The 17,688-nt window shown below is 33.7% G+C and overlaps 2 protein-coding genes across 2 annotated transcripts; both read right to left on the bottom strand.

Annotated features, from left to right (window-relative positions):
* Window positions 1–1,041: 1,041 nt before the first annotated feature.
* On the bottom strand, window positions 1,042–5,253 carry LOC143592603 (12S seed storage protein CRD-like). Its single transcript, XM_077072487.1, has 3 exons — window positions 4,986–5,253; window positions 1,435–2,161; window positions 1,042–1,355 (listed from the first exon to the last, which is right to left on the bottom strand). Exons 1-3 carry the CDS (start codon window positions 5,182–5,184, stop codon window positions 1,202–1,204), a joined length of 1,080 nt encoding a protein of 359 aa, XP_076928602.1. The 5' UTR covers window positions 5,185–5,253; the 3' UTR covers window positions 1,042–1,201.
* A 7,056-nt stretch (window positions 5,254–12,309) lies between these two features.
* LOC143592602 (12S seed storage protein CRD-like) lies at window positions 12,310–16,553 on the bottom strand. The gene is made up of 3 exons (XM_077072486.1): window positions 16,249–16,553; window positions 12,703–13,429; window positions 12,310–12,623 (listed from the first exon to the last, which is right to left on the bottom strand). Exons 1-3 carry the CDS (start codon window positions 16,505–16,507, stop codon window positions 12,470–12,472), a joined length of 1,140 nt encoding a protein of 379 aa, XP_076928601.1. The 5' UTR covers window positions 16,508–16,553; the 3' UTR covers window positions 12,310–12,469.
* Between the last annotated feature and the right edge of the window lie 1,135 nt (window positions 16,554–17,688).

The following is a 17,688-nucleotide window of genomic DNA, read 5'->3' as shown; positions in this document are numbered from 1 at the left end:
GTTAAAAGTTATAATTCTTTGAATGTGGATTTGGTTGGAACTGGTGTTAGAAAAAATGCCAAATTCAGTTGTTGAGTTAGAAGAATGGGAGAAGAGTATACAGTTAATGAATGCTGTTGTTTGGATAAACGGGCCGGATTGGTGGGTGTGGTTAGGGGACAAGGATGGCGAATTTTCTGTTAGCTCGGTAAAAAGGATAATAATAAAAAAATAAGAATGCCGAAAATAACTTTGTTATGAAGTGGAGCAAATGGTACCCAAATAAGTGCAACATTCACGTGTGGAGGGCGGAAATAGATAGAGTGCCTATGAGCAAAGCTCTTGAACGAAGAAACATTCGGATAACGGATAGTGTGTGCCCTTTATGTGAGATGAGTGGGGAGACATCAGACCATATTATGACAAGCTGTGGTATCTCGTCGGTGGTTTGGGAACATATAAGTCGGTGGTGCATGGCTCCCCCTACTTTCGAGTTCATGGTTAGAGACCTCCTTAAGCTATACAAGATCATTAATGTTGTCACTATTAAAAAGGAGGCGTTACATGGGATTATCATTATCGCCTGTTGGAGACTTTGGAAGGCGAGAAACGAAAAAAGTGTTTGAAGGGAAAGTTGTCAATTTGAAAGAGATTAAAGGAGATATTAAGGCTAATGGTTTCCTTTGGTTTAAGGTCGTTATTATCATTAGTGGCGGTGAACAAAGGTGTATGTGAGCGGCTCTATTTCCATGATCGGCGGTGGCTGATGGTGTTGATGACGACAGGTTATAGAAGTAGAACATGGCTCCGTGTGTTATCTCATTTAGGGTTTGAAAGATAAAAGTAATAAAAATATCGGAGAGAGAGATAGAGAACAATAAGGGGTGTCATTTTTATTGTGAATATTTCCTTTTAGTATATCGTTATATCTATCATACATATTTGATCCTTTAAAATTTCACTAAACATTAAACAGTTCTTCAATATCAGTTATATTATATATGAAAAGTAAATATATTATTTATGACATCATCCGGGTTAATGACCGGTCCGGCCTCCCGGGTCGCTCCGACCTGTGACCCAGTAAGCAGTCCGGGTCAATCTCCGGTCTGGGCCTGAAAACATTGGATATTACAATACATTTTTAACGAATTTTATTTCTTGTCTTGGACGTCGCCTTATTGAATGCTCACAACATATCAAAGATAAACACCCTTGATAGTTAAGTACTTGGAGGGACAATTGTGAGTTTTGTTTCATTTTTGCTCTTGAATTGTTGTGCAAATTTTGGAGTAACATTTAAAGTCGCTTGTACAACCCCCAAAGACATTGCCTTCCATATCGACGTATTTCCAGCAAGTTGTCCAAACAAAGCCCTGCAAAATAAGCAAAATTACTTATCATACATATAAATTTCAACTTTTTATACAAATTAAAAATTCATTGTTAACATACTTTGAACTAGTTGTGACCGAGAAAACTTCTAGTCCACAGTCATCAGCAATATAAGCAAGTATATAGTATTGAGGAACAATGAACAAGTCGCCTTCTTCAACTTTACTGTCCAATGCTGGCTTTCCTTGAAAACCACCCACAATCTTAATCTGACCACTTCCCTTGCAGACATAACAAATATGCACCGAACCATCGGCTATATAACTTGGCGTTAGCATAGCATTACCCTCCAACTTCACAAATCTTGCACTTAGACCAAGCTCACTGAGCACGGACAAGTTCTTTTCTGTCAGGTCATTGACAAATCCACCACAATTCACAACAACCGCACCCAATGGATCATCAATGTTGGCATATAGTTTACCTTTTGTGTGATTACTTGGTTCTGGGAATTTGATCCCTTGTGCAAGTAGAGTGACCATTTGACCTTGTTGGCTGCTTATAAGATTTTCTGACTCACTTTCGTCCAAACCAAAGGTTTTGCTAACAAAATCAGACTGAAATGCAGCTAGATATCCAATGGGTCCTGACGGAACAAAGTATGTGAATTGGCCAGGGACTTTAGCTTTACTACTCTCACCCAAGTAGATAATGACTGCATCTGTGTCGCCTGCGTTAAACCACCAGGAAGCCAGCCCTGCTAAAGTTGGAACTACATCCCCTTTCTTGGCTATCAATACATTTTCCTCTGAACTATTAGCTGAGATCAAACCAATTGTGACAGTACCTATACGTTCATGTTGAACGACTCATATTAATCAAAGAATAACGACGTAAATAGTGACATAAGTAAACTATTTGAACAACGTGTTAGAAAGCCAAATTGGGTGGCCTTTTTGGATCTTGACCTTATATTCCTTTTAAAATCTCATTTATATGCTTATTGATCAACTTTAGACACCAGGTTTTTTAAATGAAAATTTCATATATTTTTAAATTGGATATATAGAAGACCTTCGTTATACCACTTATTATAGAAATTGACTATAATACATGTATGTTTCAATGGTTAGGGAGCCTTCTAAAAGAGAATACTATATGTGCAAGAAGAGAGAAAAAATCTAAGACCTATATGATCAAATAGTATAAATTAATCAATAATTGAAATTTATTAATAGTATAATTAGTTTTTTAGCTTTAATATGTATGAGGTTTTTTGGATCCTTTGGTGTGTTGAAACTTGAATAGATTTACATTTACACAGTATATATATAGAATCAATCTATAGAGATTTTCTCCATTCTTTTCTCCATGTTAATGTGATCCTAATTTTCTCCCCAAATTTTCTTTTAAAAAAAATAAGTTAAAACTTTCTAGGTTAAAAAGTTGTGTGCTATATAAAATTATTTAGGTTAAAAATGACTAAGAAGTGTTTTGTTATAAATTGTTCTGTTAATAAAATTGTGTAGGTTATATATTGTGTAGTGTAGGAAGGTAAAAAAGTTTAACTAAAATTATGTAGGCTAAAAACTTAATGTGTTGTGTATGAAAGTTTATAAACGTGTTACGGTGAAATCTCTTTAATATATTTATATCTATTACTTTAAACGTACAGAAAACAATAATGTGACCAGTCATATATATTTGTCACTACCTCTAATTATAGTATATATTAATTTGCAACTTTCTCAACCAAAAACGTGCATTAGGAGTTGTACTTTTAGCTATTTTTGTTGTAAAGGGTGCTCTATTGATTGTATCTTTGGCTTCTTCTTTTGTATATGTCATGATGCCTTTTATGTTCTCCACGTGTTAATACACGCGTCAGTTCTTATGTTACTTTCTGGCTTTGGAGACTCCATGTTCACACGAGTACATTTGCTTTTCATCGTCTCTCTCATGATATTGACACACCGATATCTCTCTCCTACCACCGTTACCGGTTCCACCATTGTCAACCTCACCTACTGTTGCCGGGTTTTATTTGGAAACCCTAGGTGGCCGTGGTGGTACGGTTAAATCCAAAATTCATATTTGTTAAATATGAATTGGCGAACAAAAGTAGGAGTCTGCACAATTTGGTTGGGTTATTAGCCAAAACCTAAACCAAGACCAAGGTCATCGTTTATCCTATTTAATTAATTAATCCGTGTTCGGTTAATCGGCTCGGTTTATTTGGTTAGTTTGTCGGTTTTCAGTTCAGCATTGTTAATTTTGGTTCACCAAAACCAAAGTTAAAATGTTTTGTTAGAAATAAATACATGAAACGGAGGTTTGAATACAAGAAATACAGTATAGAACACGAAATAGGTATATGAAAATATTAATGATTTGATTCAGTTAGTTTCTATTAACCGAGGTTACAAAAAGTTTAGTAACTGATTTACGGTTAAATTCCGGTTCGGTTTTCGTTGGTTCAGCTTCAGTTAATGGTTTGGTTAGTGCTTACAAATACAAATGGTATTTGTGGTTCAAATCGACCCGATCCATTTCAACCCGTTACCTAGCCTGAAATATATTTTTTTGTTATTATCAATTTTATCCATGTCTTTTTGCTAATGCAGGTGCGTTAATTTTATGCTTCATGTAAGGAAACCTAAATTTCTCAAAACCAGTCTACAAATAAAAGATTTGAACAAGTTGGTACTGAATATACTAATAAAGAAGGTGAATTTTGTAAAGCAAGCCATGGAGGTTTGACCAAACTCAACATGGTCAAAATTGGTAATTTAATTTGTTTCATTTGTAGCTTATGTGCCTTTATAGGATGGGAAAAACTGTTCATAATGGATGATAGACTTTGGCTTGGACCACCAGGTTTATACCCTTCCTAATAATCAATAATGCACAAGATTAAGTTTATTGGCCATATTTTTCCAATCAAATGTCTTTATATGAAGCTATTGAAGCAGGTCATGTGCAACTATTACAAAACAAGAACATGTATCAAACTGCAGTTTGAAGTCTAATGGTCAAAAGTCTTAACTCTCTAAAGTTTATGAATTTTGTTTCAACTTTAGCTCTGAATTTTCTTTCTTAAGTAGTTTTGTGAAGTTGGCTAGAATCCAAACCTGAATGTACCTTTGTCTAATGGCTTAAATGTAATTATTATTATTTTAAATAATCCAATCATAATTTTACATTTTCTGGTTTTGGGTTCGATGTTATAGTTTTGTTATATATTTTTCCTTTTCATTTGTGTTTCGAGTAACGCGGGTAAGTTTTTCTTATACAATAGTCAAATTTTTTTTTTCTTTTCACTTACCCGCGCAACGCACTGGTACTAAATGCTAGTTATAATTTAATGTGGATGATGATATATTAGTTTGTGTGTGTGTGAGAGAGAGAGAGAGAGAGAGAGAGAGAGAGAGAGAGAGGATAGGATAGGAGAGAGATGCAAAAAAAAACATGTTATACGTGTTGAAAAAGTCTAGGAAAGAGTTTGGTCCGATCGGACACATAAATCAATAAATCTACAACCACGAAAATATTTCATAAGAGGGTGTACTTGTGATGAGTAGGCGTGGGTAGAAGAAAACATAGGAAGCCAATTTCATAGTGGTTGGTCACAATAACATTATTCATGTGTGCCAAAAAGTAAAACAATGTACCTTCAAGAATGAAGCCAATTTTGCTGCAATCGGCATAGTGAGGAAGAGTAAATCCAAGAGGGTGAAGAACAAGCCTTCCGGTACCGAGTTTTAAGTCACTTAACAATGGTACTTTTGAATTTGACCATACATAATATCCACCGCTATCATCCTCAAATGACGTTTGATCATACTTCTCCACCACCAATTTTGCATCCATCTTGTAACGAAAAAAGAAGTATGAGAGAGAGAGAGAGAGAGAGAGAGAGAGAGATGATTCATAAGGCCAATCGGGTTTGCTATTTATAGAACAAAAATAGCCACACAATGTTCTTTTTATCTAATGGAGACTCAAGGGTGGACATAAATAAAGGCTTACTCCGCTATCCCTCTACTTTTCTTCGATAGTGCAAAAAAAAGTTTATTTTGTTGGCTTTGTATTTCGCTACCTCTGAAAAATATAATGCTACCCCTGCTTGTTCAAAGCCCAACCAAATTAAAAATTGAAACCAATTAAAACTCAACCAAAGTTTAAAGCTCAAACCAATTAAACCTAATGACCCGTTAACCATATTTATTTCAGTTACATTGTTTAGTTTAAAATTTATTTTTTTTACCGTATTTCATACAATGTAAACAAAACAAAAATAGAAACACGAGAATAAATAAATTTAAACACATGAGGTGCAAATTTATCCTATTCGGTTTTTGAAAGCTAGAAATCGAGCCATTACTACATCTTCTTTTACTTTATCCAACATTTCTTTTTCGATTGCACAAACTAAATCATTGTTCAAATACTCATCACACATTCGACGGGTAAAACCAACGCTAGCTTCAATATTCGGTAAACTAGAAAGGACACCACTTTTCCTTTAGTTTATCGAATATTGAAGCTAGTATTGGTTTTACCGGTTGCAACCGCAACCGTTGAAAGGTGTTTTTCTTAAATGAAGCTTATCAAGATGGGTTTGCGTAGTCAAATGCGGGATGAGTATTTGAACAATGCTTTAGTTTGTGCGGTTGAAATATAAACGTTTGAGAAAGTTAAAGAATATGTTGTAATGACTCGATTTCTAGCTGTCAAAATCGGAAGGATAAATTTGCAACCCATGTGCTTAAACTCAGTAATTATCGTGTTTCTATTTTGTTTCGTTTACATTGTATAAAACATAATAAACAAAAATTTTGACCGTTACCCCTGAGAATTTTTCTTAATCCGCCACTAAATGGAGTAAAATATTCTGTTACTTATACCAAACCTCATTATTAAATAAAGATAAATACGACGGAAAAAGGGAAGAAGATAGCCAAGTTGGTGATGGTTTGCAATTTAGGCCCGACGAAGACTTCACACCTTGTCCTGTTCAAAGAAGAGGTCCCAACATAGGACTTGACACGCATGTGATCGTAGACAAATCAAAAAAGATAAGTCACCCTAGTGAAGGTTGGGTCCAGTAGGGCCGTCTTAGAGTTTTCGAAAGTCCTAAGCGAGTACTAAAGGCCCCTTATATATACAAGTTCTTAGATCAATGCTAATTGTGTGCAGTTACAATTTTGAATTATCTCAACGCTTATTTTTTATTCAAAAAGATGACGGCTGTTGGGTCCTAAAAATTTGTGGGTTTAAAAACATTTTTTGTGTGTTTAATTGTTTAAAGGTTGTTGTTTTATACTATTATAAAATAACGTGCTTTATTTAGAAAACAAATTGGTCTTTGTTAAAATTTAGGTCGTAATATTCAGAAAAATAAAATCAAAATTGTGTACCGTTTTTCAGTTGCCCTGCTTCTTTTTGAACCCAATTTATATTTCCAATATACCCGACCTAGTTTATGCTTATAATTTTTGTGTATTTATTAAACGTTTCTCGTTAGTCTCTTTAATTATTTCTCTAATAATTAACCACTAATTATTTCTCCACCGATGTTAAATCCGTGTTTGGTGAATTATATTATTTAACTATTAAATGTTGATATTATATATATAGATATATATTGAATGTTGGTGTCACAATAAAGCTCTCATTCTTAGAATAACCATTTAGGTAATTATTTAGATGACAATACCAGTTATTATAATCATATACAATTATACACCGCTACATCAAATGGGGTGATAATAAGATTACGGATAATACCTCTCTATGATTCTTTCCAACGTGACACGTTAATCACACTTTTGAGAAAGTTTCCTTTTTAGCAGTAAAATAAAGTGGTCCATGTTTGCTAAAATGACATGCACAAATGGACAGAACAGATTATGATTTTATATTAGATGATAAATGATTAATAACATTAATTCAGATAATAATCTGCATATTATTTATTTCCTGGAACCAAGAGATAAACCATTGAATTTGGCAACACCTGTATACCATGCCTAATACAGAGAAAAGAAGCATCAATAATATAGGAACAGGTGTATTAGGAAAAACTGAACCCTAAACCCTAAACCCTAAAACCGGAAAAACTGAACCCAAAAACCGACGATATGGCTCTATGTGTTTTGTATTGGTTTTTCATATAATTCAAAACCCAAAAAACATAACCATATTATAAACTAACAAAAGGCTTTTAACTTTTTAAATTTAAATATTATGTAAGACTTTAGTAAATAGTATAACCAAAAAATTATGCTCAAGTGTATGTTAATCAATAATTATAAACTAATAAAAAGGCCTAGGTCCACATGTAAAACCAAACTAAAACAAACCCGATCAGTTTTCAGAAGCTTACAAGACAAATTTTCGGTTTTTTTGGTTCGGTTTTAGCCCAAAATCAACCCAAATCGACCCATGCACACCCATAATGTGTAATCAAGAATTCATGATAATGAATTAGGCATCAAAAAAATTAGAATTACAAAACTAAGAAACCAAAAGGTTGGTCATGGCACTCTAGTACCGATCCCCAGTTTCATTCTTGTTTATACCGCTACGGGCCTACGGCTATAAACACGTTCTTGTTCCTATTAACAAAACATCCCTTTTTTATGACAAAGTCTACCTTCAAATCATGGGCTATCATAAACAGATTTGAGATTCAAAAAGTTTGAGCATCGATCTAATTAGTACTCAAAACCATGAAAACAATGAATTGTGTAAAAAAAATTAAAACTTACATCTTCCAAAGCTAGGATTCATCCCGTGCGAATAGTAGACCTGCACAAATCACATAAGTTTAATAAAAACATGTGTTTGAACCCTAATGAAAATTAACGTTAAAATCCTAAAAATTGGAAACATGGGAAAAGAGTTGAAGAGACCAAAAATATCAAAGTGTAGGATACCTGTTATGAATTGAATGAATGTGAAAATCACAAGTATGGATATCTGTTAAAATCGATTGAAGAGATGGTTTTTTATGATTCCATTAAAATAAGAAATTAACTAACTATGAAGCATAAGTTTCTTCAGGTTCGTAATTCCGATTGATGAAATTGTTATTGTAGTTGACAGATATCGCATCGAGTTTGTTACCTTATATTGAATCGTAGAGATGGAATGGTGATGGTAGCACGATGCAGTTCATGTGCTCTTATTGTAGAGGAGATGCAGATGGGATTAGGGTTTGCATTTGAATCAAGCACGTAAGGGTTGCCCACAGCTGAATATCCGATCCAAACCCATTTCCGCGAATTTTAAAGAAACAGGCTAAATAAATGAGAGCTCACCATTCACGCAATCTGGTGACTCCATAGAATTTAGAGGTTTCGTTTATACAAATTAAAGATTCAAAAATTACATTGTTAAATAATTAACAAAAATAAATCTGTAATAAATCCGTAGAAATATTTATCACAAATAAAGTCTGTATCAAAATCCCCAGCAAACCCAAAAAGTATAAATACAATTAATATCAATTTTGTCAAAATCTGTGTTCTTTTGATTTGGTGGTATATGGTGTTTCCTCTTAAGGTTAGAAGGATTTTAAGTGAAAAAATTTGTTGTAAGACAATATAACAACAGTTAAAAATTATAAAGGATAAATAATAAAAAGACAAAATGGCAAAATTGGGCATTTATGTTTGTAAGTTTTTTCAGTGGACGTCCTTTAGCAAAGTTAATAACAGAAAACATCCTTTATATTAAAAACTCTTTCACGTTTTATCCTTTGATCCTAACCCAGTTAAAATTTTTCGTTAAACCCAGTCATGTGCAAGGCACATGAGGGTATTTTAGTAACTTTTACATTTTATTTAATAACTAAAAAAAATATTACATTCATAAATAATATCCCCCCCCCCACACACACACACAAAACACCCTTTTCTGCTACCCACCTCCCCACTATCACCGGTATCTGTTACCCACCGCCACCACCACACCAGACCGCCATCGCATCTCCACAACCTTCGATTAACCACTGTCTACCACCAAACGAGAGGGGTTGTACCTTTTGGTCGCCGAAAAACGAGATAGGTTGTACCCTCTGCTGTAATCATAAATTAACATACTCATGATGCCCAAAGTATGTGGCTTTATGAGCCGGGGGTCTCTCTAGAAGCAGCCTCTCTATTCTCACGGATAGAGGAAATGCTTGCCTACATCCCACCCTTCTCTGACCCTACCAATAGCGTGCTATGCAGTGGGATATACGGGGCTTGATTAATAGATTGATTGACTCATGATGCCCAAACCCCGTTGCTACATAACAGTTTCGTGGCTGTCGTAGTGGTGGCTGTGGTGATGGTGGCTTGTGGTGGTAGGTGGAGGTTATGGTGGTTGGGGGGGGGAGAGAGAGAGAGAGAGAGAGAGAGAGAGAGAGAGAGAGCTAAGAGAAAGAGAAGAGATGGGGAGAGAGAGTATGGGATTGTTATATATATATATATGGTTATTAGTAATTAAATAAACATGTAAAAGTTACTAAAATACCCTCATGTGCCTTGCACATGACCAGGTTTAACAAAAAAAATTTAACTGGATTAAAATCAAAGATCAAGTTTTTAAATATAAATGATGTTTTCTGCTATTAAGTTTGCTAAAGGACGTCCGCTGAAAAAACGTACAAAACTAAAGGACCACTTTTACCATTTTGTCTAATAAAAATAAAATTTTAATGGAAACAACAGCAAAACAAGGGAAATGTTAAAAGCAAAGAGAGACATAAATAAGAAATGTGAGAAAGATTTTTGGCTATAAAAAAACCCTAAAAAAATTCAAAATAAATAATAAAAAAATCATAACTCAAAATATAAATAAAAAATGGAAAGATTAAAAAAACTAAAATGTTTCCCACGTAATTCCCTTTAAAAAACGGTGAAAAAGCACAATGACGAAAATAAACAAAAAACACAATTTTAAATAAAAAAATACAATAGATCACAAAATATAATACAATGCCAAACAATATAACGCAATGTTGAATAATATAACACAATATAAAAAAATACAATCAATGACGAAAATAAACAAGATAAATAAAAAGACATAATGATATTTCTTTCTCAATATTGTGGGTTTTTTAAGTGATGAAGATGGTGGAAACATTTTTGTATTTTTACATTTTTCAGTTTTTTTTATTAAATTTTGAGTTATAATTATTTTTTTTAATAATTTATATTATATTAAGGGGTTTTCTTTTTGCCTACAAATCATTATCAGCCATCAATTTATTTGTTATGTTTTGTAAAATAACCTCACATAGCAAAATAATATATGAAATAAGTATTGCTAAGAATAAAATATTCCAATCAATGGTTGAGAAACAGATAATCAAGATAAAAAGTTCAATTGAATGAGAACCTCGCAGAAAACAGTCACATAGGTTTATTACATTACTTTTATTAATTTGGATCTTAATGGTATTAAATTGGACATTTTATTATATTTTATCATTAATATATATATTTTATTAAAATTCAGATATATACAATTGAAAATAATAAAAATACATTTTATAAAATTCTGAGAAAAAGTTCACAGCTAAATACGAAGCAAACCATATATAAAGTCCATAGTGACAACCTAAAATTCAAAGAAAAATATATGGTTAAATTTATTAGCGTAATCAATAGAAAACCACAGAAAACGTTTGTAGCCAAGTCGTAGCAGAAACACATAGCTAGAAACTTGTAGCAATATTGCTATCTAAATATAATTAGCGAACAGTTCCAGTAAAAAATCTATAGCTAAAATAACGACTTCCTTTCTTGTACTAAAAAGCTGCTTTAAAATTTTTTTGTGTATTAACGAACAGTTCCAAGTTTAACTTTTCATGTGTATTAACAAAATAAAAATTTTTGGTACATAAATTTGACTTTTTTTTCTTGATTACATTTTAATTCTTGATTTTTTTTATTTGTTAAAAGTTATAATTCTTTGAATGTGGATTTGGTTGGAACTGGTGTTAGAAAAAATGCCAAATTCAGTTGTTGAGTTAGAAGAATGGGAGAAGAGTATACAGTTAATGAATGCTGTTGTTTGGATAAACGGGCCGGATTGGTGGGTGTGGTTAGGGGACAAGGATGGCGAATTTTCTGTTAGCTCGGTAAAAAGGATAATAATAAAAAAATAAGAATGCCGAAAATAACTTTGTTATGAAGTGGAGCAAATGGTACCCAAATAAGTGCAACATTCACGTGTGGAGGGCGGAAATAGATAGAGTGCCTATGAGCAAAGCTCTTGAACGAAGAAACATTCGGATAACGGATAGTGTGTGCCCTTTATGTGAGATGAGTGGGGAGACATCAGACCATATTATGACAAGCTGTGGTATCTCGTCGGTGGTTTGGGAACATATAAGTCGGTGGTGCATGGCTCCCCCTACTTTCGAGTTCATGGTTAGAGACCTCCTTAAGCTATACAAGATCATTAATGTTGTCACTATTAAAAAGGAGGCGTTACATGGGATTATCATTATCGCCTGTTGGAGACTTTGGAAGGCGAGAAACGAAAAAAGTGTTTGAAGGGAAAGTTGTCAATTTGAAAGAGATTAAAGGAGATATTAAGGCTAATGGTTTCCTTTGGTTTAAGGTCGTTATTATCATTAGTGGCGGTGAACAAAGGTGTATGTGAGCGGCTCTATTTCCATGATCGGCGGTGGCTGATGGTGTTGATGACGACAGGTTATAGAAGTAGAACATGGCTCCGTGTGTTATCTCATTTAGGGTTTGAAAGATAAAAGTAATAAAAATATCGGAGAGAGAGATAGAGAACAATAAGGGGTGTCATTTTTATTGTGAATATTTCCTTTTAGTATATCGTTATATCTATCATACATATTTGATCCTTTAAAATTTCACTAAACATTAAACAGTTCTTCAATATCAGTTATATTATATATGAAAAGTAAATATATTATTTATGACATCATCCGGGTTAATGACCGGTCCGGCCTCCCGGGTCGCTCCGACCTGTGACCCAGTAAGCAGTCCGGGTCAATCTCCGGTCTGGGCCTGAAAACATTGGATATTACAATACATTTTTAACGAATTTTATTTCTTGTCTTGGACGTCGCCTTATTGAATGCTCACAACATATCAAAGATAAACACCCTTGATAGTTAAGTACTTGGAGGGACAATTGTGAGTTTTGTTTCATTTTTGCTCTTGAATTGTTGTGCAAATTTTGGAGTAACATTTAAAGTCGCTTGTACAACCCCCAAAGACATTGCCTTCCATATCGACGTATTTCCAGCAAGTTGTCCAAACAAAGCCCTGCAAAATAAGCAAAATTACTTATCATACATATAAATTTCAACTTTTTATACAAATTAAAAATTCATTGTTAACATACTTTGAACTAGTTGTGACCGAGAAAACTTCTAGTCCACAGTCATCAGCAATATAAGCAAGTATATAGTATTGAGGAACAATGAACAAGTCGCCTTCTTCAACTTTACTGTCCAATGCTGGCTTTCCTTGAAAACCACCCACAATCTTAATCTGACCACTTCCCTTGCAGACATAACAAATATGCACCGAACCATCGGCTATATAACTTGGCGTTAGCATAGCATTACCCTCCAACTTCACAAATCTTGCACTTAGACCAAGCTCACTGAGCACGGACAAGTTCTTTTCTGTCAGGTCATTGACAAATCCACCACAATTCACAACAACCGCACCCAATGGATCATCAATGTTGGCATATAGTTTACCTTTTGTGTGATTACTTGGTTCTGGGAATTTGATCCCTTGTGCAAGTAGAGTGACCATTTGACCTTGTTGGCTGCTTATAAGATTTTCTGACTCACTTTCGTCCAAACCAAAGGTTTTGCTAACAAAATCAGACTGAAATGCAGCTAGATATCCAATGGGTCCTGACGGAACAAAGTATGTGAATTGGCCAGGGACTTTAGCTTTACTACTCTCACCCAAGTAGATAATGACTGCATCTGTGTCGCCTGCGTTAAACCACCAGGAAGCCAGCCCTGCTAAAGTTGGAACTACATCCCCTTTCTTGGCTATCAATACATTTTCCTCTGAACTATTAGCTGAGATCAAACCAATTGTGACAGTACCTATACGTTCATGTTGAACGACTCATATTAATCAAAGAATAACGACGTAAATAGTGACATAAGTAAACTATTTGAACAACGTGTTAGAAAGCCAAATTGGGTGGCCTTTTTGGATCTTGACCTTATATTCCTTTTAAAATCTCATTTATATGCTTATTGATCAACTTTAGACACCAGGTTTTTTAAATGAAAATTTCATATATTTTTAAATTGGATATATAGAAGACCTTCGTTATACCACTTATTATAGAAATTGACTATAATACATGTATGTTTCAATGGTTAGGGAGCCTTCTAAAAGAGAATACTATATGTGCAAGAAGAGAGAAAAAATCTAAGACCTATATGATCAAATAGTATAAATTAATCAATAATTGAAATTTATTAATAGTATAATTAGTTTTTTAGCTTTAATATGTATGAGGTTTTTTGGATCCTTTGGTGTGTTGAAACTTGAATAGATTTACATTTACACAGTATATATATAGAATCAATCTATAGAGATTTTCTCCATTCTTTTCTCCATGTTAATGTGATCCTAATTTTCTCCCCAAATTTTCTTTTAAAAAAAATAAGTTAAAACTTTCTAGGTTAAAAAGTTGTGTGCTATATAAAATTATTTAGGTTAAAAATGACTAAGAAGTGTTTTGTTATAAATTGTTCTGTTAATAAAATTGTGTAGGTTATATATTGTGTAGTGTAGGAAGGTAAAAAAGTTTAACTAAAATTATGTAGGCTAAAAACTTAATGTGTTGTGTATGAAAGTTTATAAACGTGTTACGGTGAAATCTCTTTAATATATTTATATCTATTACTTTAAACGTACAGAAAACAATAATGTGACCAGTCATATATATTTGTCACTACCTCTAATTATAGTATATATTAATTTGCAACTTTCTCAACCAAAAACGTGCATTAGGAGTTGTACTTTTAGCTATTTTTGTTGTAAAGGGTGCTCTATTGATTGTATCTTTGGCTTCTTCTTTTGTATATGTCATGATGCCTTTTATGTTCTCCACGTGTTAATACACGCGTCAGTTCTTATGTTACTTTCTGGCTTTGGAGACTCCATGTTCACACGAGTACATTTGCTTTTCATCGTCTCTCTCATGATATTGACACACCGATATCTCTCTCCTACCACCGTTACCGGTTCCACCATTGTCAACCTCACCTACTGTTGCCGGGTTTTATTTGGAAACCCTAGGTGGCCGTGGTGGTACGGTTAAATCCAAAATTCATATTTGTTAAATATGAATTGGCGAACAAAAGTAGGAGTCTGCACAATTTGGTTGGGTTATTAGCCAAAACCTAAACCAAGACCAAGGTCATCGTTTATCCTATTTAATTAATTAATCCGTGTTCGGTTAATCGGCTCGGTTTATTTGGTTAGTTTGTCGGTTTTCAGTTCAGCATTGTTAATTTTGGTTCACCAAAACCAAAGTTAAAATGTTTTGTTAGAAATAAATACATGAAACGGAGGTTTGAATACAAGAAATACAGTATAGAACACGAAATAGGTATATGAAAATATTAATGATTTGATTCAGTTAGTTTCTATTAACCGAGGTTACAAAAAGTTTAGTAACTGATTTACGGTTAAATTCCGGTTCGGTTTTCGTTGGTTCAGCTTCAGTTAATGGTTTGGTTAGTGCTTACAAATACAAATGGTATTTGTGGTTCAAATCGACCCGATCCATTTCAACCCGTTACCTAGCCTGAAATATATTTTTTTGTTATTATCAATTTTATCCATGTCTTTTTGCTAATGCAGGTGCGTTAATTTTATGCTTCATGTAAGGAAACCTAAATTTCTCAAAACCAGTCTACAAATAAAAGATTTGAACAAGTTGGTACTGAATATACTAATAAAGAAGGTGAATTTTGTAAAGCAAGCCATGGAGGTTTGACCAAACTCAACATGGTCAAAATTGGTAATTTAATTTGTTTCATTTGTAGCTTATGTGCCTTTATAGGATGGGAAAAACTGTTCATAATGGATGATAGACTTTGGCTTGGACCACCAGGTTTATACCCTTCCTAATAATCAATAATGCACAAGATTAAGTTTATTGGCCATATTTTTCCAATCAAATGTCTTTATATGAAGCTATTGAAGCAGGTCATGTGCAACTATTACAAAACAAGAACATGTATCAAACTGCAGTTTGAAGTCTAATGGTCAAAAGTCTTAACTCTCTAAAGTTTATGAATTTTGTTTCAACTTTAGCTCTGAATTTTCTTTCTTAAGTAGTTTTGTGAAGTTGGCTAGAATCCAAACCTGAATGTACCTTTGTCTAATGGCTTAAATGTAATTATTATTATTTTAAATAATCCAATCATAATTTTACATTTTCTGGTTTTGGGTTCGATGTTATAGTTTTGTTATATATTTTTCCTTTTCATTTGTGTTTCGAGTAACGCGGGTAAGTTTTTCTTATACAATAGTCAAATTTTTTTTTTCTTTTCACTTACCCGCGCAACGCACTGGTACTAAATGCTAGTTATAATTTAATGTGGATGATGATATATTAGTTTGTGTGTGTGTGGAGAGAGAGAGAGAGAGAGAGAGAGAGAGAGAGGATAGGATAGGAGAGAGATGCAAAAAAAAACATGTTATACGTGTTGAAAAAGTCTAGGAAAGAGTTTGGTCCGATCGGACACATAAATCAATAAATCTACAACCACGAAAATATTTCATAAGAGGGTGTACTTGTGATGAGTAGGCGTGGGTAGAAGAAAACATAGGAAGCCAATTTCATAGTGGTTGGTCACAATAACATTATTCATGTGTGCCAAAAAGTAAAACAATGTACCTTCAAGAATGAAGCCAATTTTGCTGCAATCGGCATAGTGAGGAAGAGTAAATCCAAGAGGGTGAAGAACAAGCCTTCCGGTACCGAGTTTTAAGTCACTTAACAATGGTACTTTTGAATTTGACCATACATAATATCCACCGCTATCATCCTCAAATGACGTTTGATCATACTTCTCCACCACCAATTTTGCATCCATCTTGTAACGAAAAAAGAAGTATGAGAGAGAGAGAGAGAGAGAGAGAGAGAGATGATTCATAAGGCCAATCGGGTTTGCTATTTATAGAACAAAAATAGCCACACAATGTTCTTTTTATCTAATGGAGACTCAAGGGTGGACATAAATAAAGGCTTAGTCCGCTATCCCTCTACTTTTCTTCGATAGTGCAAAAAAAAGTTTATTTTGTTGGCTTTGTATTTCGCTACCTCTGAAAAATATAATGCTACCCCTGCTTGTTCAAAGCCCAACCAAATTAAAAATTGAAACCAATTAAAACTCAACCAAAGTTTAAAGCTCAAACCAATTAAACCTAATGACCCGTTAACCATATTTATTTCAGTTACATTGTTTAGTTTAAAATTTATTTTTTTTACCGTATTTCATACAATGTAAACAAAACAAAAATAGAAACACGAGAATAAATAAATTTAAACACATGAGGTGCAAATTTATCCTATTCGGTTTTTGAAAGCTAGAAATCGAGCCATTACTACATCTTCTTTTACTTTATCCAACATTTCTTTTTCGATTGCACAAACTAAATCATTGTTCAAATACTCATCACACATTCGACGGGTAAAACCAACGCTAGCTTCAATATTCGGTAAACTAGAAAGGACACCACTTTTCCTTTAGTTTATCGAATATTGAAGCTAGTATTGGTTTTACCGGTTGCAACCGCAACCGTTGAAAGGTGTTTTTCTTAAATGAAGCTTATCAAGATGGGTTTGCGTAGTCAAATGCGGGATGAGTATTTGAACAATGCTTTAGTTTGTGCGGTTGAAATATAAACGTTTGAGAAAGTTAAAGAATATGTTGTAATGACTCGATTTCTAGCTGTCAAAATCGGAAGGATAAATTTGCAACTCATGTGCTTAAACTCAGTAATTATCGTGTTTCTATTTTGTTTCGTTTACATTGTATAAAACATAATAAACAAAAATTTTGACCGTTACCCCTGAGAATTTTTCTTAATCCGCCACTAAATGGAGTAAAATATTCTGTTACTTATACCAAACCTCATTATTAAATAAAGATAAATACAACGGAAAAAGGGAAGAAGATAGCCAAGTTGGTGATGGTTTGCAATTTAGGCCCGACGAAGACTTCACACCTTGTCCTGTTCAAAGAAGAGGTCCCAACATAGGACTTGACACGCATGTGATCGTAGACAAATCAAAAAAGATAAGTCACCCTAGTGAAGGTTGGGTCCAGTAGGG

The sequence above is a fragment of the Bidens hawaiensis genome, unplaced genomic scaffold (genome assembly GCF_021521415.1).
Source record: "Bidens hawaiensis isolate Kalapana, Puna unplaced genomic scaffold, B.hawaiensis_p1.1 tig00041095_1, whole genome shotgun sequence".
Classification (NCBI taxonomy): Eukaryota; Viridiplantae; Streptophyta; class Magnoliopsida; order Asterales; family Asteraceae; genus Bidens; species Bidens hawaiensis.
Note: the sequence above shows the minus strand (reverse complement) of the source record. Positions and strands in the feature narration are given on the sequence as shown.